Source organism: Lampris incognitus, chromosome 1, assembly GCF_029633865.1.
Source record: "Lampris incognitus isolate fLamInc1 chromosome 1, fLamInc1.hap2, whole genome shotgun sequence".
In the NCBI taxonomy this organism is placed as follows: Eukaryota; Metazoa; Chordata; class Actinopteri; order Lampriformes; family Lampridae; genus Lampris; species Lampris incognitus.
Window position 1 is genome coordinate 6,264,615 of NC_079211.1, and position 21,406 is coordinate 6,286,020.

At 46.2% G+C, this 21,406-nt stretch overlaps 1 protein-coding gene across 1 annotated transcript in view; it reads left to right on the forward strand.

The window, feature by feature from the left end:
* The window catches only part of tapt1a (transmembrane anterior posterior transformation 1a), a 54,674-nt gene that overhangs the window by 13,676 nt on the left and 19,592 nt on the right, over positions 1-21,406 (forward strand). The window contains exons 4-9 of the mRNA XM_056275046.1: positions 3,558-3,720; positions 9,428-9,563; positions 10,860-10,957; positions 11,410-11,479; positions 15,716-15,796; positions 17,512-17,621. Coding sequence (XP_056131021.1) covers positions 3,558-3,720; positions 9,428-9,563; positions 10,860-10,957; positions 11,410-11,479; positions 15,716-15,796; positions 17,512-17,621 — 658 coding nt within the window. The remainder of the gene's footprint in view (positions 1-3,557; positions 3,721-9,427; positions 9,564-10,859; positions 10,958-11,409; positions 11,480-15,715; positions 15,797-17,511; positions 17,622-21,406) is intronic.

The following is a 21,406-nucleotide window of genomic DNA, read 5'->3' on the forward strand; positions in this document are numbered from 1 at the left end:
GAGGATAAATCATGATTCCGTGGTGTTCATTACTCCTATAGAGTTTAAATCATGATTCAGTGGTGTTCATTACTCCTATAGAGGATAAATCATGATTCAGTGGCGTTCATTACTCCTATAGAGGATAAATCATGATTCAGTGGTGTTCATTACTCCTATAGAGGATAAATCATGATCCAGTGGTGTTCATTACTCCTATAGCGGATAAATCATGATCCAGTGGTGTTCATTACTCCTATAGAGGATAAATCATGATCCAGTGGTGTTCATTACTCCTATAGAGGATAAATCATGATTCAGTGGTGTTCATTACTCCTATAGAGGATAAATCATGATTCAGTGGTGTTCATTACTCCTATAGAGGATAAATCATGATCCAGTGGTGTTCATTACTCCTATAGAGGATAAATCATGATTCAGTGGTGTTCATTACTCCTATAGAGTTTAAATCATGATTCAGTGGTGTTCATTACTCCTATAGAGGATAAATCATGATTCAGTGGCGTTCATTACTCCTATAGAGGATAAATCATGATCCAGTGGTGTTCATTACTCCTATAGCGGATAAATCATGATCCAGTGGTGTTCATTGCTCCTATAGAGGATAAATCATGATCCAGTGGTGTTCATTACTCCTATAGAGGATAAATCATGATTCAGTGGTGTTCATTGCTCCTATAGAGGATAAATCATGATTCAGTGGTGTTCATTACTCCTATAGAGGATAAATCATGATCCAGTGGTGTTCATTACTCCTATAGAGGATAAATCATGATCCAGTGGCGTTCATTACTCCTATAGAGGATAAATCATGATTCAGTGGCGTTCATTACTCCTATAGAGTTTAAATCATGATTCAGTGGTGTTCATTACTCCTATAGAGGAGAAATCATGATTCAGTGGTGTTCATTACTCCTGTAGAGGAGAAATCATGATTCAGTGGTGTTCATTACTCCTATAGAGGATAAATCATGATTCGGAGGTGTTCATTACTCCTATAGAGGATAAATCATGATTCAGTGGTGTTCATTACTCCTATAGAGGATAAATCATGATTCAGTGGTGTTCATTACTCCTATAGAGGATAAATCATGATTCAGTGGTGTTCATTACTCCTATAGAGGATAAATCATGATTCAGTGGCGTTCATTACTCCTATAGAGGATAAATCATGATCCAGTGGTGTTCATTACTCCTATAGAGGATAAATCATGATCCAGTGGTGTTCATTACTCCTATAGAGGATAAATCATGATCCAGTGGTGTTCATTACTCCTATAGACGATAAATCATGATTCGGAGGTGTTCATTACTCCTATAGAGGATAAATCATGATTCGGAGGTGTTCATTACTCCTATAGAGGATAAATCATGATCCAGTGGTGTTCATTACTCCCTGCAGAGGATAAATCATGATTCAGTGGTGTTCATTACTCCTATAGAGGATAAATCATGATTCAGTGGTGTTCATTACTCCTATAGAGGATAAATCATGATTCAGTGGTGTTCCTTACTCCCTACAGAGGAGACACTATTGAGTGTTTCATATGTTGGGAATAGTGAACGAGGGGGTGATTCTGGACACAGCTCAGCAGTAGTGGTGATACCTGAGGACCTGATTGAGAACTCCCTACGTTGTAACTGTATAATCTGTTAATTAAAGTTTTGAATTGCTGCTGGTCTGCTGTCACAGAGTAATTAGAGAGCCATGTGGGCCTAATTAGACGCCGGCCGAGCGGAGCCGAGTGCGGCCTATGGCTGGGTGTATTGATCCACTCTGGTCCAGAAGTGCCAGCCATCATCTAGTTCTTCTCTGCAGGTAAAATGGCTGAAGTGTGTGGCTGGTTTTGCAGTTAGTAACAGTTACCTGCCCTGTCATGTTGAGGTGATGATGTGCCAACAAACAGCTGGAAGGTAACATGCAAGACAGGAAGTTGACACCTCTGTCTATACCTCCATCTGCGCTGCAAAAACATCCAACTCAGAAAGTCACTTATGTTGGTATCGAGTCCTGGAGATGTGTTTTTCTTTCCAGTTTCTCGCTCTTGCTCTCTCTCTCTCCTCTCTCTCAGTCAGTACTTGGCTAACTAAACAGGTCACAGCTGTGATTGTAAGACATGTGACTAGACAGTGTGTTGGGTTGGACATGTGTTGCAGTGTGTGTCTCCCCTCTGATCCCTGCGACAGCAAATTGGGGGTATCAGTTCCCGAGACCCCCAGACTAAACTCCCCCTGTGCAGCCCTGCAACCTGCCTTGTCATCGGTCAGTGGTTGTTGTTCATTATGAAAGCTGGATACGTTTGAGAGACGTGGTTTTGTTCTTTTTTTTTCTTTTTTTGTTGGACGGCCGTGTTTCCTCCATCCTTTTATTTTTACTCTTTCTCAATTTAAATTCCTTCCAACATGCTGCGTACCTGCACTGAAATGTAGCGTATTCAAACTGAGATATTGGTAAGCATTTTCACAGCAAACCAGTACTTCAAATATTTAATTTTGTTCTTCTCGGATGGATAAAATCTAATTAAAGTTGAGGGTCTATAGTCAGCGATGATAATAACAATATAAACCTGACTGAGTATTTAAAAAAACTACTTAACCTTACCTTCATTTATGAAGCAATCAAGTAAAGACTCTACTGAATCCTTCACAAGATGCACATAAAAACTACAACAGTAAAATATAAATTCAAGGGCGTCCGGGTGGCGTGGTGGTCTATTCCGTTGCCTGGGGGGAGGGGGAACTGGGGGGAATAGCGTGATCCTCCCACGTGCTACGTCCCCCTGGTGAAACTCCTCACTGTCAGGAGAAGAGAAGCAGCTGGTGACTCCACATGTATGGGAGGAGGCATGTGGTAGTCTGCAGCCCTCCCCGGATCAGCAGAGGGGGGGGAGCAGCAGAGACCGGGACGGCTCAGACCAGCTTCCTGTCTTCTTTATGCTGCTCATCTCATTTCGGGGCAGAATTATTTTTCTCTCCGGCGTGTCGAAGGCTCAGCTACATTTCGGCACGGGTTGAAATGAAGAGATCATCACCTGCTGAAGTAGCAGTCTGGAAGCTGGCGTCTTAGATGTGTGTGTGTGTGTGTGTGTGTGTGTGTGTGTACATATTCATTCAGTAGCCCACTTCATCCATTAGTGAACATATCGAAAACTGGTGGGCGTGTGCACGTACATGTTTGTACCCATGTTGTTAGTAGATCGTTCTGTGTATGTGTATGTACTTGTGTGCATGTTAGCATGCTTTTTTTGTCTGCATGTGTGTGTGTGTGTGCGTGCGCGTGCACATAAGTGCAGTAAATCTGTGCATACAAGAATGTATTCAGGCATTTATGCATGTAATGATAGTGTGTGTGTGTGTGTGTGTGTGTGTGTGTGTGTGTGTGTGTGTGTGTGTGTGTGTGTGTGTTTGTGTTTGTGCATATGTGCGCCTGTTTATGCATGTTTTTGCAAATCACAATGCCCTGTCATCATTCCCTCTGTGGTCTTACTCAACAAGGTGTTTCTGTTTGTTTGTTTGTTTGTTTGTTTGTTTGTTTGTGTGTGTGTGTGTGGGGCCAGCGGGTCGAGGCTGCTGCAGCCGGCTCAGGTCTGTGACATGCTGAAGGGGCTGATCCTGGTGCTGTGTTTCTCCATGATGCACTACGTGGACTACTCCATGATGTACCACCTGATCAGAGGACAGTCTGTCATCAAACTCTACATCATCTACAACATGCTGGAGGTACACACACACACACACACACACACACACACACACACACACAGACACACACACAACCGAGAGAACACCCAGTCTATGGAAGGAAAGACGGCAAAGGTGGGTTTCTGGGTGGCTGCGATTTTATTTTGGCACGCAGTCAAAAACATAATCCGACTGATACTCGTGCACCAGCAGTGCCATGAATATCTTTCCCCTTTTGGATTGAGGAGGAGCAGTCAGCCGGCACTTCATCCACACCATCACTGTGGTGATTTCATCACCCAGAGACCGCATTTACATTGGGTTTAATGCATGTGATCTGGATCCAGTTGCGTTATCTGGATCAGGAAAAACACATTACAGTTCAAGTTGTGAATGCAAGCAGTACACATTGTGATCAGAACATGATGTGATCTGCCAGTCCACGTCCTGAGGTCCTGGAGCGCTGTGGTCAGACCACAGCCAGAAATGGCCTGTTGTACATGACTAGTAGCATGATCATTACTGCAGCAGGTGCCCCCCCCCCCTTTTCTCCCAAATTGTACTTGGCCGATTGCTCCACTCTTCCAAGCCATCCCTGGTCACTGCTCCACCCCCTCTGCCAATCCGGGGAGGGCTGCAGACTACCACATGCCTCCTCCCATACATGTGGAGTCACCCGCCGCTTCTTTTCACCTGACAGTGAGGAGTTTCACCAGGGGGACGTAGCACATGGAAGGATCACGCTATTCCCCCCAGTTCCCCCTCCCACCCCAACAAACGCCCCGACCGACCAAAGGGAGGCACTAGTGCGGCAACTAGGACACAGACCCAGATCCGGCTTCCCACCCGACCAAGCCAGAGGTAACACAGGGATTCGAACCGGCGATCCCCGTGTTGGTAGGCAATGAAATAGACTGCTACACTACCAGGATGCCCTGCAGCAGGTGTTTTAAACATGTTTTGGCTCATTTTGGTTGCCATTTATTCAGACTTGAATAACTTTGGCACAAACCACTCCTTGCAGCATCTGCAGTCACGACTGCAGCAAAGTGCCTCCCTGTTCCTGACGCCTCCGCATCATTAGAATGACCCCTTCACTGGAATATTTGATCTTGGTTGTTTGACTGCTGTTTTTTGATGAGAGAAGACAGACACTTCCCCTTCCCTCTACCTTGCATAGTTAGCTTGAAAAATGTGACTAGTTGTCAAGCTATAAAAAAAAATTTAGAAAAATACTCAGCCTGCAATTTTTCCTGTTCTCAGTGAGAGCGGTGTTTCAAACAGCTTCTGAAATGAGCTCTGTTTCTGCTGGGTGGATTCTCCAGCTTTCCAATCTGTCATTATACTGCCGAGTCAATCCTAAACTTTTAATGTAGATGAACCTTAGCCCACATGATTAGAAATTCAGAATCAGAAACACTTTTTCATTTCATTTCATGCACGTGTGCACATGAAATGAAGTGAAACATCGTTTCCCCCAGCCCACAGCAGTGCAACACAGACAAAAACACAGATATCCAAACTAACACATATGTCTAAACTAAACAACAACAAAAAAATCACTGTCCTCGCTTCCGCATCCTGTCAGACCGCCCTTGGTGTTTAGTCTTTGGGCCTAGCTCCGGTCAGGGCCGTGGTCCTTGGGCACACAGGATGCAGCAGACCAGGCTCCCTCAGCTGATCCAACACCAGCTCTCCCAGCCAGACACCTCCCCGCATTCCACACAACGACACTAAAAACACAGTCAACGCTAGGCAAGGTCGCCGCCAGACTGCCCTCAGTGTTATCAGAACTGCCGGTCTGCATGGGCTAGCAGTTAGCTTAGCCTGCCCCGCTTCCACGTCCTGTCAGACTGCCCTCGGTATTTCCTCTTCGGGCCTAGCTCCGGTCAGGGCCGTGGTCCCTGGGCCCACAGGACGCGGCAGACCTAGCTCTCCCAGCCCATCCAGCGCCAGCTCTCCCAGCCATCAGACGAAGACAAAGTTAGAGGCAGACGTGGACAAGGACACTGCATGGACGGTACTGGGTGAGGCCGCCGCAAACCTGAATTCGTGCCGCCATCTTCCCACACCGGTACTGGGTGAGACCGGTGCAAATGTGAATTCGCGCCGCCATCTTCCCACACCGGAAGCGAAAAGTAAAATTAAAGTAAAATTGACACTGTAATCACAATATGCAACATAATTTTGGCAGTGTAATGTTTTTAATGCAGCATTGATTAATTTTCAGTAAACAGTATTTGATGAACCACAGTAAAGGTCAACTGGCAAAGAGTATGGTGTGAATGAAGTGCTGGCTGACTGCCTCTATAAAAACTATAGTTCTTTATGAATAGGTAGAGGACAACACAGTATATGAAAATGCAAATCCCCTGTCAACGCTGTCATCTTTCTTATTGGGATTTTTGTTGTCAAAAAGAATAATCCCCAGCTGTAAAGAGATTTGGTGTAGTAGGCATGATAAAAGAGCTCCTGCAGCCCTGAAAATGGCTGCACGAAAAAAAAAGGTCTTCACTCAAATGAAAGTCTTGATAGTTGTAAATAAACCTGAAATTGATATCTAACAAACCTGAATTAGATATCTAATAAACCTAAAAGGGAACAGAATCGGGGCATCACACTGCTCAGCCTCCCTGGGAAAGTCTACTCTAGGGTGCTGGAAAGGAGGCGCCGGCCGATTGTCGGATCCAGGAGGAACAATGCGGATTCCGTCCTGACCGTGGAACAACGGACCAACTCTTTACCCTTGCAGAAGTGCTGAGGGAGGCATGGGAGTTTGACCAGCCAGTCTACATGTGTTTTGTGGACTTGGAGAAGCCTTACGACCGTGTACCCCGGGGCACTCTGTGGGGTACTGCAGCATGTATGCGGTATGGGGTACCGGGGCAGTTGCTACAAACCATCCGGTCCTTGTATAACCAAAGTGAGAGCTGTGTCCGCATTCTTGGCACAAAGTCAAACACGTTTTCGGTGGGTGTCGGACTCTGCCAAGGTTGTCCCTTGTCTCCGATTCTGTTTGTGATATTCATGGACAGGATCTCAAGGCGCAGCCAAGGTGAGGAGTGTGTCCATTTTGGGAACCTCAGAATTGCATCTCGGCTCTTCGCAGATGATGTGGTTTTGTTGGCTTCATCAGAACGCGACCTCCAGCGCGCACTTGGGGCGGTTTGCAGCTGAGTGTGAAATGGCCGAGATGAGAGTCAGCACCTCCAAGTCTGAAGCCATGGTTCTCTACCGGAAAATGGTGGCTTGCTCCCTCTGGGTTGGGGATGAGTTGTTGCCTCAAGTGAAGGAGTTCAAGTATCTCGAGGTCTTGTTCACGAGTGAGGGTAGGAAGGAGCAGGAGATTGACAGGCGGATTGGTGCAATGTCAGCAGTAATGCGGATGTTGTACCGGACCGTTGTGGTGAAGAGGGAGCTGAGCCGGAAGGCAAAGCTTTCAATTTACCAGTCAGTCTTCGTTCCAACCCTCAGATATGGTCATGAGCTTTGGGTAGTGATCAAAAGGGTGAGATTGTGGATGCCAGCAGCTGAAATGAGTTTCCTCTGTAGGGTGTCTGGGCTCAGCCTTAGAGATAGGGCGAGGAGCTCAGACATCCGGAGGGAGCTCGGAGTAGAGCCGCTGCTCCTTCATGTCGAAAGGAGCCAGTTGGGGTGGTTTGGGCATCTGATTAGGATGCCTCCTGGGCGCCTTCTTTTGGAGGTTTTCCAGGCATATCCAACTGGGAGGAGACCCCGGGGTAAACCCAAAACTTGCTTGAGGGACTACATGTCCAATCTAGCCTGGGAACATCTTGGGATCCTCCAGGAGGAGCTGGAGGGCGTTGCTGGGGAGAGAGACATCTAGAGTGCCCTACTTAGCTTGCTGCCACCACGACCCGACCCTGGAGAAGCGGCTGATGATGAGATGATGAGAGGAGATAAACCTAAAAAAGATATCTGATCAATAAGCCCAAAGTAGATAACCAGTCAAACTGAAATGGATAAAGACAGCCACTATGAAGATATTGTGATATGAAAGCACAAGAGTTTTCACAGTAGAATGTACATCCACAGAAAGTATTCACTCACCTTTATCAATAAATGTGAGAACAGATTTTCAAATATGCCTGCCAAAGTCTGACTGAATATTTTAGGAGATGCTACCTTTTATGGGAACAACATGAAACTGCATGAAGCATGAATGGCAAGGAGGTGTGTGTGTAAACAGGCCCTGGTTAAGTGTGGTTATCCTAACTGGGCGTTTGTCGAAGCCAGGAAGACACCCAAACCAGCCGATCGAAGAGAGGAGAAGGACAACAGCTGTACCCCCCCTTTTTCTCCCCAATTGTATTCAGCCAATTACCCCACCCTTCTGAGCCATCCTGCTCCACCCCCTGTGCCGATCAGGGGAGGGCTGCAGACTACCACATGCCTCCTCCTATACATGTGGAGTCGCCAGCCGCTTCTTTTCTCCTGACAGTGAGGGGTTTCACTAGGGGGATGTAGCGCCTGAGAGGATCACGCTATTCCCCCCAGTCCCCCCCCCCCCGAACAGGTGCCCCGACCGACCAGAGGAGGCGCTAGTGCAGCGACCAGGACACATACCCACATCCGGCTTCCCACCTGCAGACATGGCCAATTGTGTCTGTAGGGACACCTGACCAAGCGAAAGATAACACGGGGATTCGAACCGGCAATCCCCATGTCGGTAGGCAACGGAATAGGCTGCCACGCCACCTGGATGCCCCCGGACAACAGCTGTCTTAAGCGTAAACGAGTGGTGATTCCATATGTGGCGGGAGTGTTGGAACAGTTGAGACGCGTATTTTCCAAACACCGCGTCTCAGTTGCTTTCAAACCCCAAAACACTCCACCAGAAATTGGTCCACCCAAAGGATCGGGTCCCCCGGCACAAACAGAGCAATGTTGTGTACGCTGTTAGGTGCCGGGAGGATTGCTGTGACTTGTACATCGGGGAAAACAAACAGATGCTGCCCAACAGGATGGTACAACACAGAAGAGCTAACACGTCAGGCCAGGACTCAACAGTCTACACCAGGGGTGGCTAACCATGTGCCATGGGGAGCCATGTGTATGCAGGTTTTCATTCCAGCCAGACTCCACACCTGGTGATTTCACCGATTAGCAACCCTTCAACCAAAGACGAAGAATGTATCAGTGAAATCACCTGGTGTGGAGTCGGGTTGGAATGAAAACCTGCATACACATGGCTCTCCATGGCACATGGTTAGCCACCGCTGGTCTACACCCATCTCCAGGCCAGTGGCCACTCTTTCAGGGATCAGGATGTGCACATCCTTGATAGGGAGGAACGCTGGTTTGAACGGGAAGTCAAAGAGGCCACCTATGTGAAGAGGGAACGACCATCCCTGAACCGGGGGTGGGGGGGGGGGGGGTGGGGGTACATCTGTCGCCATCTTAGAATGCTGTGATTGCAACTATTCCCAAATCCTCTGTGAATAGTACACATGGCTATTGTAACTCTAGTTGATAGTCACGCCCATATTTGCATATGAAACTGATGGTTGGTTTCGGTCATTATGCAACTGTATTGTTTATAACTGTATAGTTTATAAGGGTGGGATACCTGCAGTCAGTGGAGACTGAAGAGGTCACTTAGATGAGTGATGAAACGTTTCTCTCTCAATAAACCTTGTGTCCAGATGAACTGATTCAACTGTGTGTGTGTGTGTGTGTGTGTGTTAAACGACTTCCCCGTTGACCTTTGACCTTTCCTCCTAAGGTGGCAGACCGCCTGTTCTCCTCCTTTGGCCAAGACATCCTGGACGCTCTCTACTGGACGGCCACAGAACCCAAAGAGCGCAAGAGAGACAGTATAGGAGTCATCCCTCACTTCTTCATGGCTGTCTTCTATGTCTGTATCCTTATTTTTCAACCCCGCCTGGTTGGTAAGGGTGTTCGAGCCCTCCGCAGGCATGATTCAGAGGATAAAGGATGTTTATGAGAGGTTTGCTGACACTACATGTTTGACATTCATGCGCTATTTGCAGCTTGGTGCTGCCCAGTATAACCACAGTCATCTTCTGTTGGTCCCTGCACAGCTCAGCTTCACACGAACGTTAACATTCTTAAATTTAGAAAGTCAAATCCAGTGAAAAAACATGTTTTGTTTTTGTTTTTTTTTGCCAATCTGGGTGGTTTGGGGGTTATATGTATGATTTATGTTAGTGCAACCACCGTTCTCTAGCTAAGACTACATGATGTGAGCCGCCATAAGCTGCTTATTTTCTGTCGTCTCTGCAGTTAGCTTGTGACTACAGAACCACATCACAAGTTGGTATTTGCCTCCAGTGACAGGACTGTGCATCAAGATCCATTTCATGATGAACCTGTGTAGTATGGAAGACTGTTTATCATTTAGATGTTTCCCCATCAACATGTCAATGAAAGGTCTTTGGTGAAATAATAGACCTGCCCAGAATTCTCCAGACCAAGGGCGTCTGGGTAGCATGGCAGTCTATTCCGTTGCCTACCAACATGGGGATTACTGGTTCGAATCCCGGTGTTACCTGCAGCTTGGTCGGGTGTCCCTACAGACACAATTGGCCGTGTCTACAGGTGGGAAGCTGGATGTGGTTATGTGTCCTGGTCGCTGCACTAGCGCCTCCTCTGGTCGGTTGGGGTGCCTGTTGGGGGGGGGGACTGGGGGGAATAGCGTGGTCCTCCCACATACTACACCCCCCCCCCCCCCGGTGAAACTCCTCACTGTCGGGTGAAAAGAAGCGGCTGGCGACTCCACATGTATCGAAGGAGACATGTGGTAAGTCTGCAGCCCTCCCCGGATTGGCAGAGGGGGTGGAGCAGCGACCGGAACGGCTCGGAAGAGTGGGGTAATTGGCCGGATACAATTTGGGGGGGGGGGATAAAAAGTCTCCAGAGTGAGGCTAGATGTTGTGAAATTGTAGGTGCACAGCTGTAAAAGAATTTCCTGTCCATCTGATTAATTATACAAGTGTGTCAGATTAACTGCTCATTCATGCTGTTTTCCAAGCAAGTATTGAAAGATTGAGTGCCCCTGGGGAGGATTTTCAAATTTGTGTGTTTTTGTTTTGATGCTCTTCCCCGGACCGAGCCACAGTGAGCCAGCAGGTTGTTCTAATTAGACTGAAGTTGTCTTTTAATGCGATGTTTTCCTGAGTGGCCGTACCGCCCAGTCCTCCATGCCATCCTCATCATGGTCCAAGCCTCCACGCTCAACGTCGCATTCAACTCCCACAACAAATCCCTTCTCACCATTATGATGTCCAATAATGTACGAACACACACACACACACGCACACACACACACACACATGCGAGCACACACACGCGAACAACATAAGGACACACGTGCAATAAACATACGAACACATTTGCACTCACAAACAAGTGAGCACTAATAAGCGTATACAGTGCACATACACACATAGATAGATATACAATACACACACAATACATGTGTGTGCCAGTAATTAGTACGAGCATGCATAAAACACAAAGTAGTTGAGTGGTAAACAGCATATGCAAAACACACTCATACACACACCACTGTTTAGATAGATATGTATGCAAATGTAACCCAAAAATGCTTGGCACGTGCTGATGCAATGTACCTGATGCGGCTGCAACATGATTTGGCGACATGTGATTTTTTTTTCTCCATTTTTCTGCATGATAAATGCCGCTAACGTCTCTGATTTATTTCTACTGTCTTCTCGTCCACAGTTTGTGGAGATCAAAGGAAGTGTTTTTAAGAAGTTTGAGAAGAACAACCTGTTTCAAATGTCCAACAGTGGTAAGACAACTAAAGACGCAACACACATCACCTGCTGCTGCACAAAGCTCTGCCTTTGATCCGACTGCAGGGGAGCAACTTGTACTTAACTGGTGTGCAGTTTTGTTCATACAACCAAACTCATTTGTTCTTGGCCTACAACAGCTTCAGCAACACACATTCAGTGAAAGCAGGGTTTGTACCGGTGTCCTCTTGGTTGGTATTCTCCGGTGTTTGCTCAGTGGCCAAGTGATGGAAAATCTATCGCTTTAGAATAAGTAGCATAGGAGTGTGATACTCTAGCAGGGAGGATGTTGTCAAAATTTTGGCGTATCCAAAATGGGGTAGTGGAAAAAAAAAAACCCCAAAATAATGATCTTCAGGATTGTAGCTTCAAGTTACAAAGTGCTGTGAAATTAAAATAAAAACAAAAAACATCAGCATGTTATAAGCTACAAGGTGTTGTTTGTGCCAATGGCTTATTGAGGCTTATTTAGCATTACAGTGAAACCATTCTGGACGTCTAACAAACCAATTAACAACACTACTGTAGCATATAATTCTCTCATTATACGCCTGAGACTGAATGAATATGCTTGTTGCATTAGGTTCAAATTGATATTTGAAGTAGCCAGACAACAAGGAATTAACTCCTGCACTGATCAGAAGGTTTATTTTGAGCCAGTTAAAGAGAGAGAAGTCAGTCTCCCCTTGCTTTCTGACTGACAAGATTCAGTAATTTATTGCCATATCAACTTCAAAGTTGGTTTGGAATTTTGTTTTGGTGTGCGCAATGATAAAAACAGTAAACAAGTAACCACACAGTACATACAAGGCGTGTCTACAAAAACATACTGTTAAAATTATAATTCAGTTAATGCAGCCATATGTCTCATGCCCTTCGTGACAAATTAAAGTGCATGTGCTTAAGGAGACTATACGTGTAAAATCAATGGAGTATATAGGATGTGGATTGCTGCAGGGTAAGTGCTATTGTGGAAGCATGACGTTCTGACCTTGATACTGCGGAGTCTTCTACCCGAAAGGAGATGATTGAATAGGGGGCTGGCCGGGTGTAAGGAGTCCTGTAAAATTTTAAAACCTTTCCGCTGAATGTGAATATGGTATAATTCAGAAATGGTGGGGAGTTCACAGCCAGTTATATTTTAAGCTTCCTCCCATTGCAGGGAGGAAGAGATTGTAGTCCGAAGGAATTTGAAATGATCCACTCTCACTACCACCTGGTTGTTAATGGCCAGCAGTAGTAGCTCTCCCTGATTTTTGAAGGAGTCAACCACAAGTTCTTTAGTTTTGTTGATGTTCACTTCTAGACTGTTATTGCTACACCAGTTGACAAGAGAGGAGACCTCCTTTTTATAAGCTGTCTCATCATTACAGGAAATCAGTCCCACCAGTGTTCTGTCATCAGCAAACTTAGTAACTTTTACAGTGTCAGAGTGTGAAATACAGTCATTGGTGTATAATGAGTTGAGCAGAGGTGAGAGGACACACCCCTGAGGGACACCTGTGCTAATCGTCAATGAGTTTGAAGTTCTATTGTTGAATTTGACAACCTGTGTTCTGCCCATTAAGAAGTCCAAGACCCAGAGACATAGAGACTGATGGAAACCTAGCTGCTGCAAGAGAGAGGAGAGACAGAGAGATACAGGACCGTGCACCGACTTATTGGCCCTGTATGCAAACTGATTGGGATCTAACACAGCATTGGACAGATGTGTATTTACTATACGCTCAAACACTTTCATGACAACAGATGTTAAGACAACGGGCCAGTTGTGGGAGTGCAGGAATGAGGAGACGGAGAGGTCGAGTCAATTCCGTTTACTCGCCACACAAAACAACACTGATACAGCGCAATCTCTCGTGGCAACCAGCTAACCGCTAGGCTGCTGCAAACATGGCTCCACCCCGGAAACTCTAAGCAGTGCCTACGTCAGCACTCTGAACGTCTGCCTTAAAGGAGCAGCAGCCCCTGGTGAATCTACCCTCAATTGCGTATCACCACACAGTAGTCATTTAAACAGCTAACAATGGGCTTCTTGGGCACAGGAATTATTACTGCAGCTTTAAAGCATGCTGGTACTTTACACGGTTGGTAGACCAATTGAAAATACAATTCAGAACAGAAGTAAGTTCTACAGCACACCATTTTAAAGTGGCTGAGGACACAAGATTGAGGCCTGCAGTTTTGCTGCTGTTCTGATTGTACAGCAGACACCTGACCTCATGCTCTCCAGTCACAAAAGGTGGACTCAGGGGCTTCCACTGTTGGCAGACTCTGTTGGTGGGTTGAGGCTTTATCAAAACAACAGTGGAATTCATTATGTTCATCGGGGAGCATGGGGTCATCACTACGGGCTGAATGTTTGGCATTATAGTTGGGGATTTGCCGCAGTCTGTGCCACACACCTCTGCTGTCCTTGTCCAGCTTGCATTTGTAACTGGCCTTAGCCTTCCTCACTACCCGCTCAAATTCATATTTTATATGGATTTGTAGAGTTCTGTATCACCCCTCTTGAATGCTCTCCCTGCATAACGTTTAACGTCTCTGCTGAACTTGTTGTTACTAAACACAGTCACGGTCTTGGACTGAATGCAGTTTCTGAGAAATGGATGTCAGACATAACAGTATTGGTGTAATTGTCAGAGTCATGGCAGGACTCCTTAAAGACAGACCGGTCTGTAATATCTAAACAGTTACTAAGGCTTTCCATAGCCTGGGGAGACCATTGTTTCGCCGCGGTTTTGTGTGTTTCAATTTTTACTGACATGTAGTTGGATTCTGTTAGGCATAAAAACAGCAATGAAAAAAGCTATTGAAAGAGGGACCAGCCCTCGTGTACATAAGATTAATTCCTCTTTTGTATCTTGGGGCCTTTCTGAATCTATTCTATTGGCTTTGATCAGTAGAATGGAGACACTATGCTGTGGATTTAATGCATTGTGCGGCTCAGCATTCTGTGCCCAAGGCAGCATGTTTTCATCTTCGTGACGGGTATTCTTCACCAATGACAGCAGAGGACAATGAGCCTCAATCATTTGCCGTTCCCCCTCACTGTTCCATCACGTCTCTGAAGATTGCCTATTTAAGGAGCTGCTCCCGGTCCCAGCTAACGTCATATTGGCAGCAGGGATGATGGCCTGCCAAATGTTTCTGTGTGCACCTTGAAATTACACTAAACAGATGCAGTCATCATTCTGCTAAAACTAAAAGCCACTGGAGCATCTTCAGGTACTGGTATAGGAACTGTAAGACCACTAATATTTATTTATGCTGCTGCTACGAATACTACTACCACTACTACTATTACAACTGCTGCTGCTGCTACTACTGCTACTACTAGTACCCACTACTACTAATGCTGCTACAACTACTACTATTACAACTGCTACTACTACTACTACTACACTACTATCACTACTACTAATGCTGCTACAACTACTACTATTACAACTGCTACTGCTGCTACTACTACTGCTGCTGCTACGACTACTGCTACTACTACTGCTAGCTACTACTAGTACCACTACTACTAATGCTGCTACAACTACTACTATTACAACTGCTACTACTACTACTACTACACTACTACACTACTACTAATGCTGCTACAACTACTACTATTGCAACTGCTACTGCTGCTGCTACTACTGCTGCTGCTACGACTACTGCTACTACTACTACTGCTACTGCTACTACTACTACTACTACTACTGCTAGCTACTACTAGTACCACTACTACTAACGCTGCTACTACTACTACTGCTATTACAACTGCTACTACTGCTGCTACTACTAGTACCACTAATACTAATGCTGCTACAGCTACTACTATTACAACTGCTACTACTACTACTACTACTACTACTGTACTGTTACCACCACTGTTGCTGCTGTTGCTGTAACTACTACTACTATCACTACTAATAGTAATGATGATAAGAACAAAATGTATAACGAAAATGATGATTCCTATATAAATCGTAGTAGGTGTTGTAAAATAAAACGAAATGAACACTATAAAAATATCAGCAAGTAATCATGATGGGGAATACTTCAACAGAGCTGAGAAATTGTACTGGGCTCCCAGCAAACAAAACAACATTAATTAAGCACACAACGAGGGCAAAAAAATGTAAGCTCTCGAAATGGAAATTGTGTTTCAGAGTTTTGATAACCACATCCGCCAGGGAAGTTGGGGATTGAAAAGCTTTGTGATGTTTTTGTCTTTGCAGATATTAAAGAGCGCTTCACCAACTATGTTCTCCTGCTCATTGTGTGTCTCAGGAATATGGAACAGTTCTCATGGAACCCAGGTACCTATTTTAATGCATTTATACTTCTGCCGTAGTAATGTGAATAACAATTAGTCAGTGGATGTACAACATGTTTACTGACATCAGACTTATTCAAACTCCTTCAGTAGATGTCAGTTTGCTGTGCTGGCTGTGTACTTATGAAGGACTGTGTATGAACCACCCAGCTGGCTCATCTCCTGTGTTTAATGAATGCAGAAATCTGGGGAGTCGGTGTCCATGAGTCATTGACTCTGTTTCATTCACTCCCAGCTAGCAAACTCCTGCTGATATTTGCTAGTCATGATATGCTTCAGGAAAGCCAAGCTACACGTAGCATCTTATCGAGCCAAATTTATCATTGAAGCCCAAACCAACAGCACATGCTGTTTTGGTCATCATACTTGGGCTTTTCCAAGGCTCAGTGCACATCAAGTCAATGACATTGGACCAATGTGTTTGACAAGTCCTTTGCTACTATTTTAAACTGACCTGCTGACCCCATGAGAGGCTAAGACAGAAGCAAGACAGGGAAGAGAGCTGGACATCATCATGTGACAGCTTTCCCAACTCAGTCAGCTGCCTCTGCCAGTCTTCTGGTCAGCTGCCCACCAGCAGACAGACTTGGCCCGTCAGCAGCGGCCATCATATGGACGCAGTGATGCTGGCAGAGCCGATGCTGACAGAGCCAACGCTGGCGGCTCACTGGTCAATGTCGTAGTCAGTGTATAAGTTCCCCTTTCCTATGTTTATCCCCCATCCATCATGCATTACTGCCACCTGCGATGGTTTCTTCAGCGTCTAGTTGTGCATGAGTAAAACTGAGCTTATGACTGGAAGCTTTTCTTGTTTGAATGCTGGCTTGGAAAAGCTGACCATCACAAAGCAAGATAACTGAGTTAGCTAGATGTCTTTATGCATGCTCAATAATCCCGGTAAGCAACACAGGGATCGCCGGTTCGAATCTGTGTTACCTCCGGCTTGGTCGGGCGTCCCTACAGACACAATTGGCTGTGTCTGTGGGTGGGAAGCCAGATGTGGGTATGTGTCCTGGCCGGTACACTAGCGCCTCCTCTGGTCGGTCGGGGCGTCTGTACGGAGGGGAGGGGAACTGGGGGGAATAGTGTGATCCTCCCACACGCTTACGTCCCCCTGGCAAAACTCCTCACTGTCAGGTAAAAAGAAATGGCTGGCGATTCCACGTGTATCCGAGGAGGCATGTGGTAGTCTGCAGCCCTCCCCGGACCGGCAGAGTGGGCGGAACAGTGACCAGGACGGCTCAGAAGAGTGGGGTAATTGGCTGGATACAATTGGGAGAAAAAGGAGGGGGAAAAATCACCCAAAAAAAATCCTTGTAAGGAAATCACTGTGAGTTAGCTAGATAGCGAAAACCTGGAACAGCTGTTTTTATTTCAGTGCATGTCTCAGATTTGTGGGACACCAGGTTTTACTCAGCAAAGTTATCCAGTTATCTTCATTAATCCTGCTTCATGATACAAGCCCCAGGAAAGGTGAAGAAGCCCACATCCATCCATTTACCCCTGGGGCATTTTTTAGACTTCATTTAACCCCCTACTGCTCTGGTGGAGCAGTCTGATCGCCAGCAGTAGAAAACTGGACACCCTCTGTAACCGATTAACTATAAAGCACAGGGTTTCCAAAAACAACACAGAAATTTTCACTGGATCATTATAAAAGAATGCTTTCATTTGTTTTTGCGGTCTTCATTTCCTTAGATCACCTGTGGGTTCTGTTTCCGGATGTCTTCATGGTGGTCACCTCCGAGGTCGCTGTGGACATCATCAAACACGCCTTCATCACCAAGTTCAATGACATCACCGCAGACGTAGGGAGTCAATCTTTCTGTTGATTATTTCTGAGAGTGAAATGGAAAACATAGCTTGTATTTATGTCACACACACATAAGTCTGATTTCTCTTTACCTGATGACGGCTATGCTGAAAGAATTCATTTCATCCTGGAATGTTTCCATAGTGGTACATATAATCAGCCATCATTCTTGAATCGTACCATCAGCCATTTTTCTTCAAATGTACACCCTAAATCTATTTGGCTCTAAATCATACTGTGGCGAGCTGGCATGGAAGGATGGAGAGATAGAGACCTCTTATTTGCAACTCTCGTCTCCCATACACCGCACGACCCTGAGAGTGCTATTAATTTTAACATCCCATCAGAACCGAAGGGAACTGACAGGAAAGGAGAGGCAGCTCCTGTGTCCCATACACCGCATGACCCCAGGAGTGCACCTTTATTCTGCCCCTCCCCAATAGTTACTGAACAATGGCTTCCTGAAACAAGGTCATCATTGAAAACACCAGTCTGAGTCGCGGTCCTACAGTCAGTCAGCAAAATGGTCGTCTACCCAGTCCGAGTCGAACTCCCAAACAAACAACAATAAACACAGCATGAACACATCATCCAAACACAAAAATTACAACAATTCAACCCAAACATTAACAGTCCCATGAGCCCCCACACTCCCTCAGCGCAGAGCCGTTGACAGTCAGAGCGACCGCCTCCTCAGGTCGCTACTTAGCCCCCACCTGGGGGGTCAGTTATCCTCGACGACCCCATCACCCTAGACATAGTCCCTCAAATGTCCAGAGGCCTTCACTGGCGAACCAGCTGCCCAAAGCGCTGTGTGCCATAGCCCCCCTTCTGTCGTACTCCGGAGCCGGCCCGAGCCTGGCGGGTGCAGGAGTCGCAGCAGTGCACGTGCAGTTCCACATCACATCGGCAGCCAGGCCAGTAGAACCAACCCCAGAGGCGGTGGAGGGTCTTGGCATTACCGTAATGTCCCACCTCCATCGAGCCATGGATCATCTGGAGAACCTGGGGATGGAGCACACGGGGCACCAATAACTGCAAGAGGTCACTCCCTCGTCCGGGAGCTTGCCACCGCTGGTACACCAACCCATGGTGGGGCTCAAAGTTGCCCCACTGCATCCACTCAGGGTGCCGCCCTGTCTCCAGCCAGCCCTTCACCAGCGCAAGGGCCACATCTGCCTCCTTCTGCTGCGTGGTCAATGGGAACAACCTATCCTCGTTGCTGGCGGTCTGGATGGCCACCACCGTCGGCGTCATCTGGCCATGGTCCTCCTGCCGCTGGCAACAGTGGCACTCCAATGCAGCACCAGGACTCTGAGGCTGCTGAGTGGCATTTGCTCGGTGACTGGCTCGCCAGCCTCCAGGGGGCGATCGACGGTGGTGGGAAGCTGCTCTCCGGCGCTGGTCCTCCTGGCCTCCAGGGGGCAATCGGTGGCAGCAGGCAGCATGCATTCCCCAGCACTGTTCCTCCTGGCATCCAGGGGGCGGTGGAGCCACGATACACTGGAGCCATCAGGTCGGGCTGGAAAACCTCCGGTCTCTGGTGGACTCCGTCTTTTGCCACACCAGGTTTTCCAAGCACCAAAGGGTCTGCTCGATGTCCCACTCCAATCTCTGGACCTCCCTCTCCATTCTTTCACTCAATCCCACTTCTAACACCAATATGGTGAGCTGGGGTGGAAGAATGGAGAGCTAGAGATCTCTTATTTACAAGTCTTGTGTCCCGTACACCGCATGACCCCGAGAGTGCTATTTAATTTTAACACCCCATCAGAACCAAATGGAACTGACGGGAAAGAAGAGGCAGGAGACAAGGATGCATTTTAGAATGGCAGTTCCTGTGTCCCATATACCACATGACCCTAGGAGTGCGCCGTTATTCTGCCCCTCCCCAATAGTTGCCGAACAATGACTTCCCGAAACAAGGAAATTATTGAAAACACCAGTCTGAGTCACAGTCCTACAGTCAGTCAGCAAAATGGTCATCTACCCAGTCTGAGTCGAACCCTCAAACAAAACAACCATAATCACAACGTGAACACATCATCCAAACACATAAATTACAACAATTCAACCCGAACATTAACAGTCCCACGAGCCCCCCTTGCTCCCTCAGTGCAGAGCCGTTGACAGTCAGAGCGACCACCTCCCCTGGTCAGTACAATACCATAAATCCATTTGTGTCTAAATCATACCATGAATGGATTTTGCTTGGGAAACAGTGGTTACGGATGGCCAGACTAGACACATGGCAGGCGTGAGCCAGTATCAGCTCGTCGCTGTGCATGTAAAATGTTCAAATGCAGTTTAGCTGGAGGCTCAGAAGAGGAGGCCCATTTCTCCTGAATGTGAACTTGTACAGGGGGCAGAGGAGAGAGGGGCATTATTCTCATATTGGGTTGTCTGTTCCCTTCATGTCTGGAGGATTATGCCGTGCTTGCTGGATTTCATGGTGCCTTAAGCAGCGTAAATTGTGTTTTAGTGTTTAACCAGTGGTCAACGTGGCCTGTCGCACACCAACACCAGGACTGCTGTACGCCGATGAAGCAACATGATGCAGTTTTGTTTGCAGAGCACTGGAGCTGAACTGATTATTTATTTATTTGTTTATTTTTATGTAGACAGATTTTTATTTTCAACGCAAGATGCCAATGTTTGAATAATAATATTCGTAGTTGTATCTAAGGTGTGGGATGAGGTTCAGACCAAGGACTCCGAGAACCCTGTACAAAAGAATTTGTAGAGCTTTTTTTATTTCTATAAAAGGCAGTACTTATGATGAGCATCGTGGTGCTCAGTGTTAGGATTAATTTATTATGCTTTTTAAAAGTTAATTTTGCTGTTTCTTTTTCCAGAGCACAACCCTTCCCTTACTCCCTTACCGAACCTCACCCACGCGTGCATCCCCTCACTTAAAGCCACAATCCTGAGGATTTACATCTAAACAAATTTCCTTTTTGATATGTTCCAACCATGGAGTGTTTAAGGCAACAGTTGGGCCATGAATATCCAAATCATAAATGTTTTAGTAGTATCTGATGTGAATGGTTTGGTGTCTGATAGGGTACATAGTGTTTTCCATCTTCACCATAGCAGCCAAATGAGGAAGAAGAAGGCAAGTAGTGCCAAGTTCGAAGTGAAGTTGTTGTGTCTAACAAGCAGATATGACCAAACAAGCTGGTAGAAGACCTTTACCAACTGATAGTACTACGTCAGTAAGTAAATCAGGAATTAGGAACAATTGTTCCCACACTGGAACCGGAAAAATCCCAGGTTAATTCGGGATTTTTTTTTTAATTCATTTCTGACAAAACAGCTCCGCTGATTCTCATTCAGTTTGAATGGAGCTCAAACACTCAACATCTACACAGGACCCAGTTCAAACTAAAATCTTTAGGATTGTAGCTTTAACATTATAACTTCCTGTGAGTCATTGACAATGGTAATCGAACGGTGTGCATTGAACTTTTTTTTAACAGAAACCACAAAAGTTTTCAAATCTGCAGATAAATTTCACACTTTTACACTCCCTTACTGACCAGAGGTCCTCTTAGAGAAGACTGGGAGACCACCCTAACCCCACTCAAACATGGCTTTCCTGAGTTTCCTAAACTAGTTTAGGACCACTGAGATGGCTGGAGGAGCTCAACTAACTAGCGACGGGTGTAACTTTTGGCATAATCGATGGCTGGGTTACTCCAATCAGACTCAACATGGCCTTTGTCTGCTGCAACAGATGCTGACTCTGTTGTGGAAGGGTTGTTGTCACGCCTGTGACTT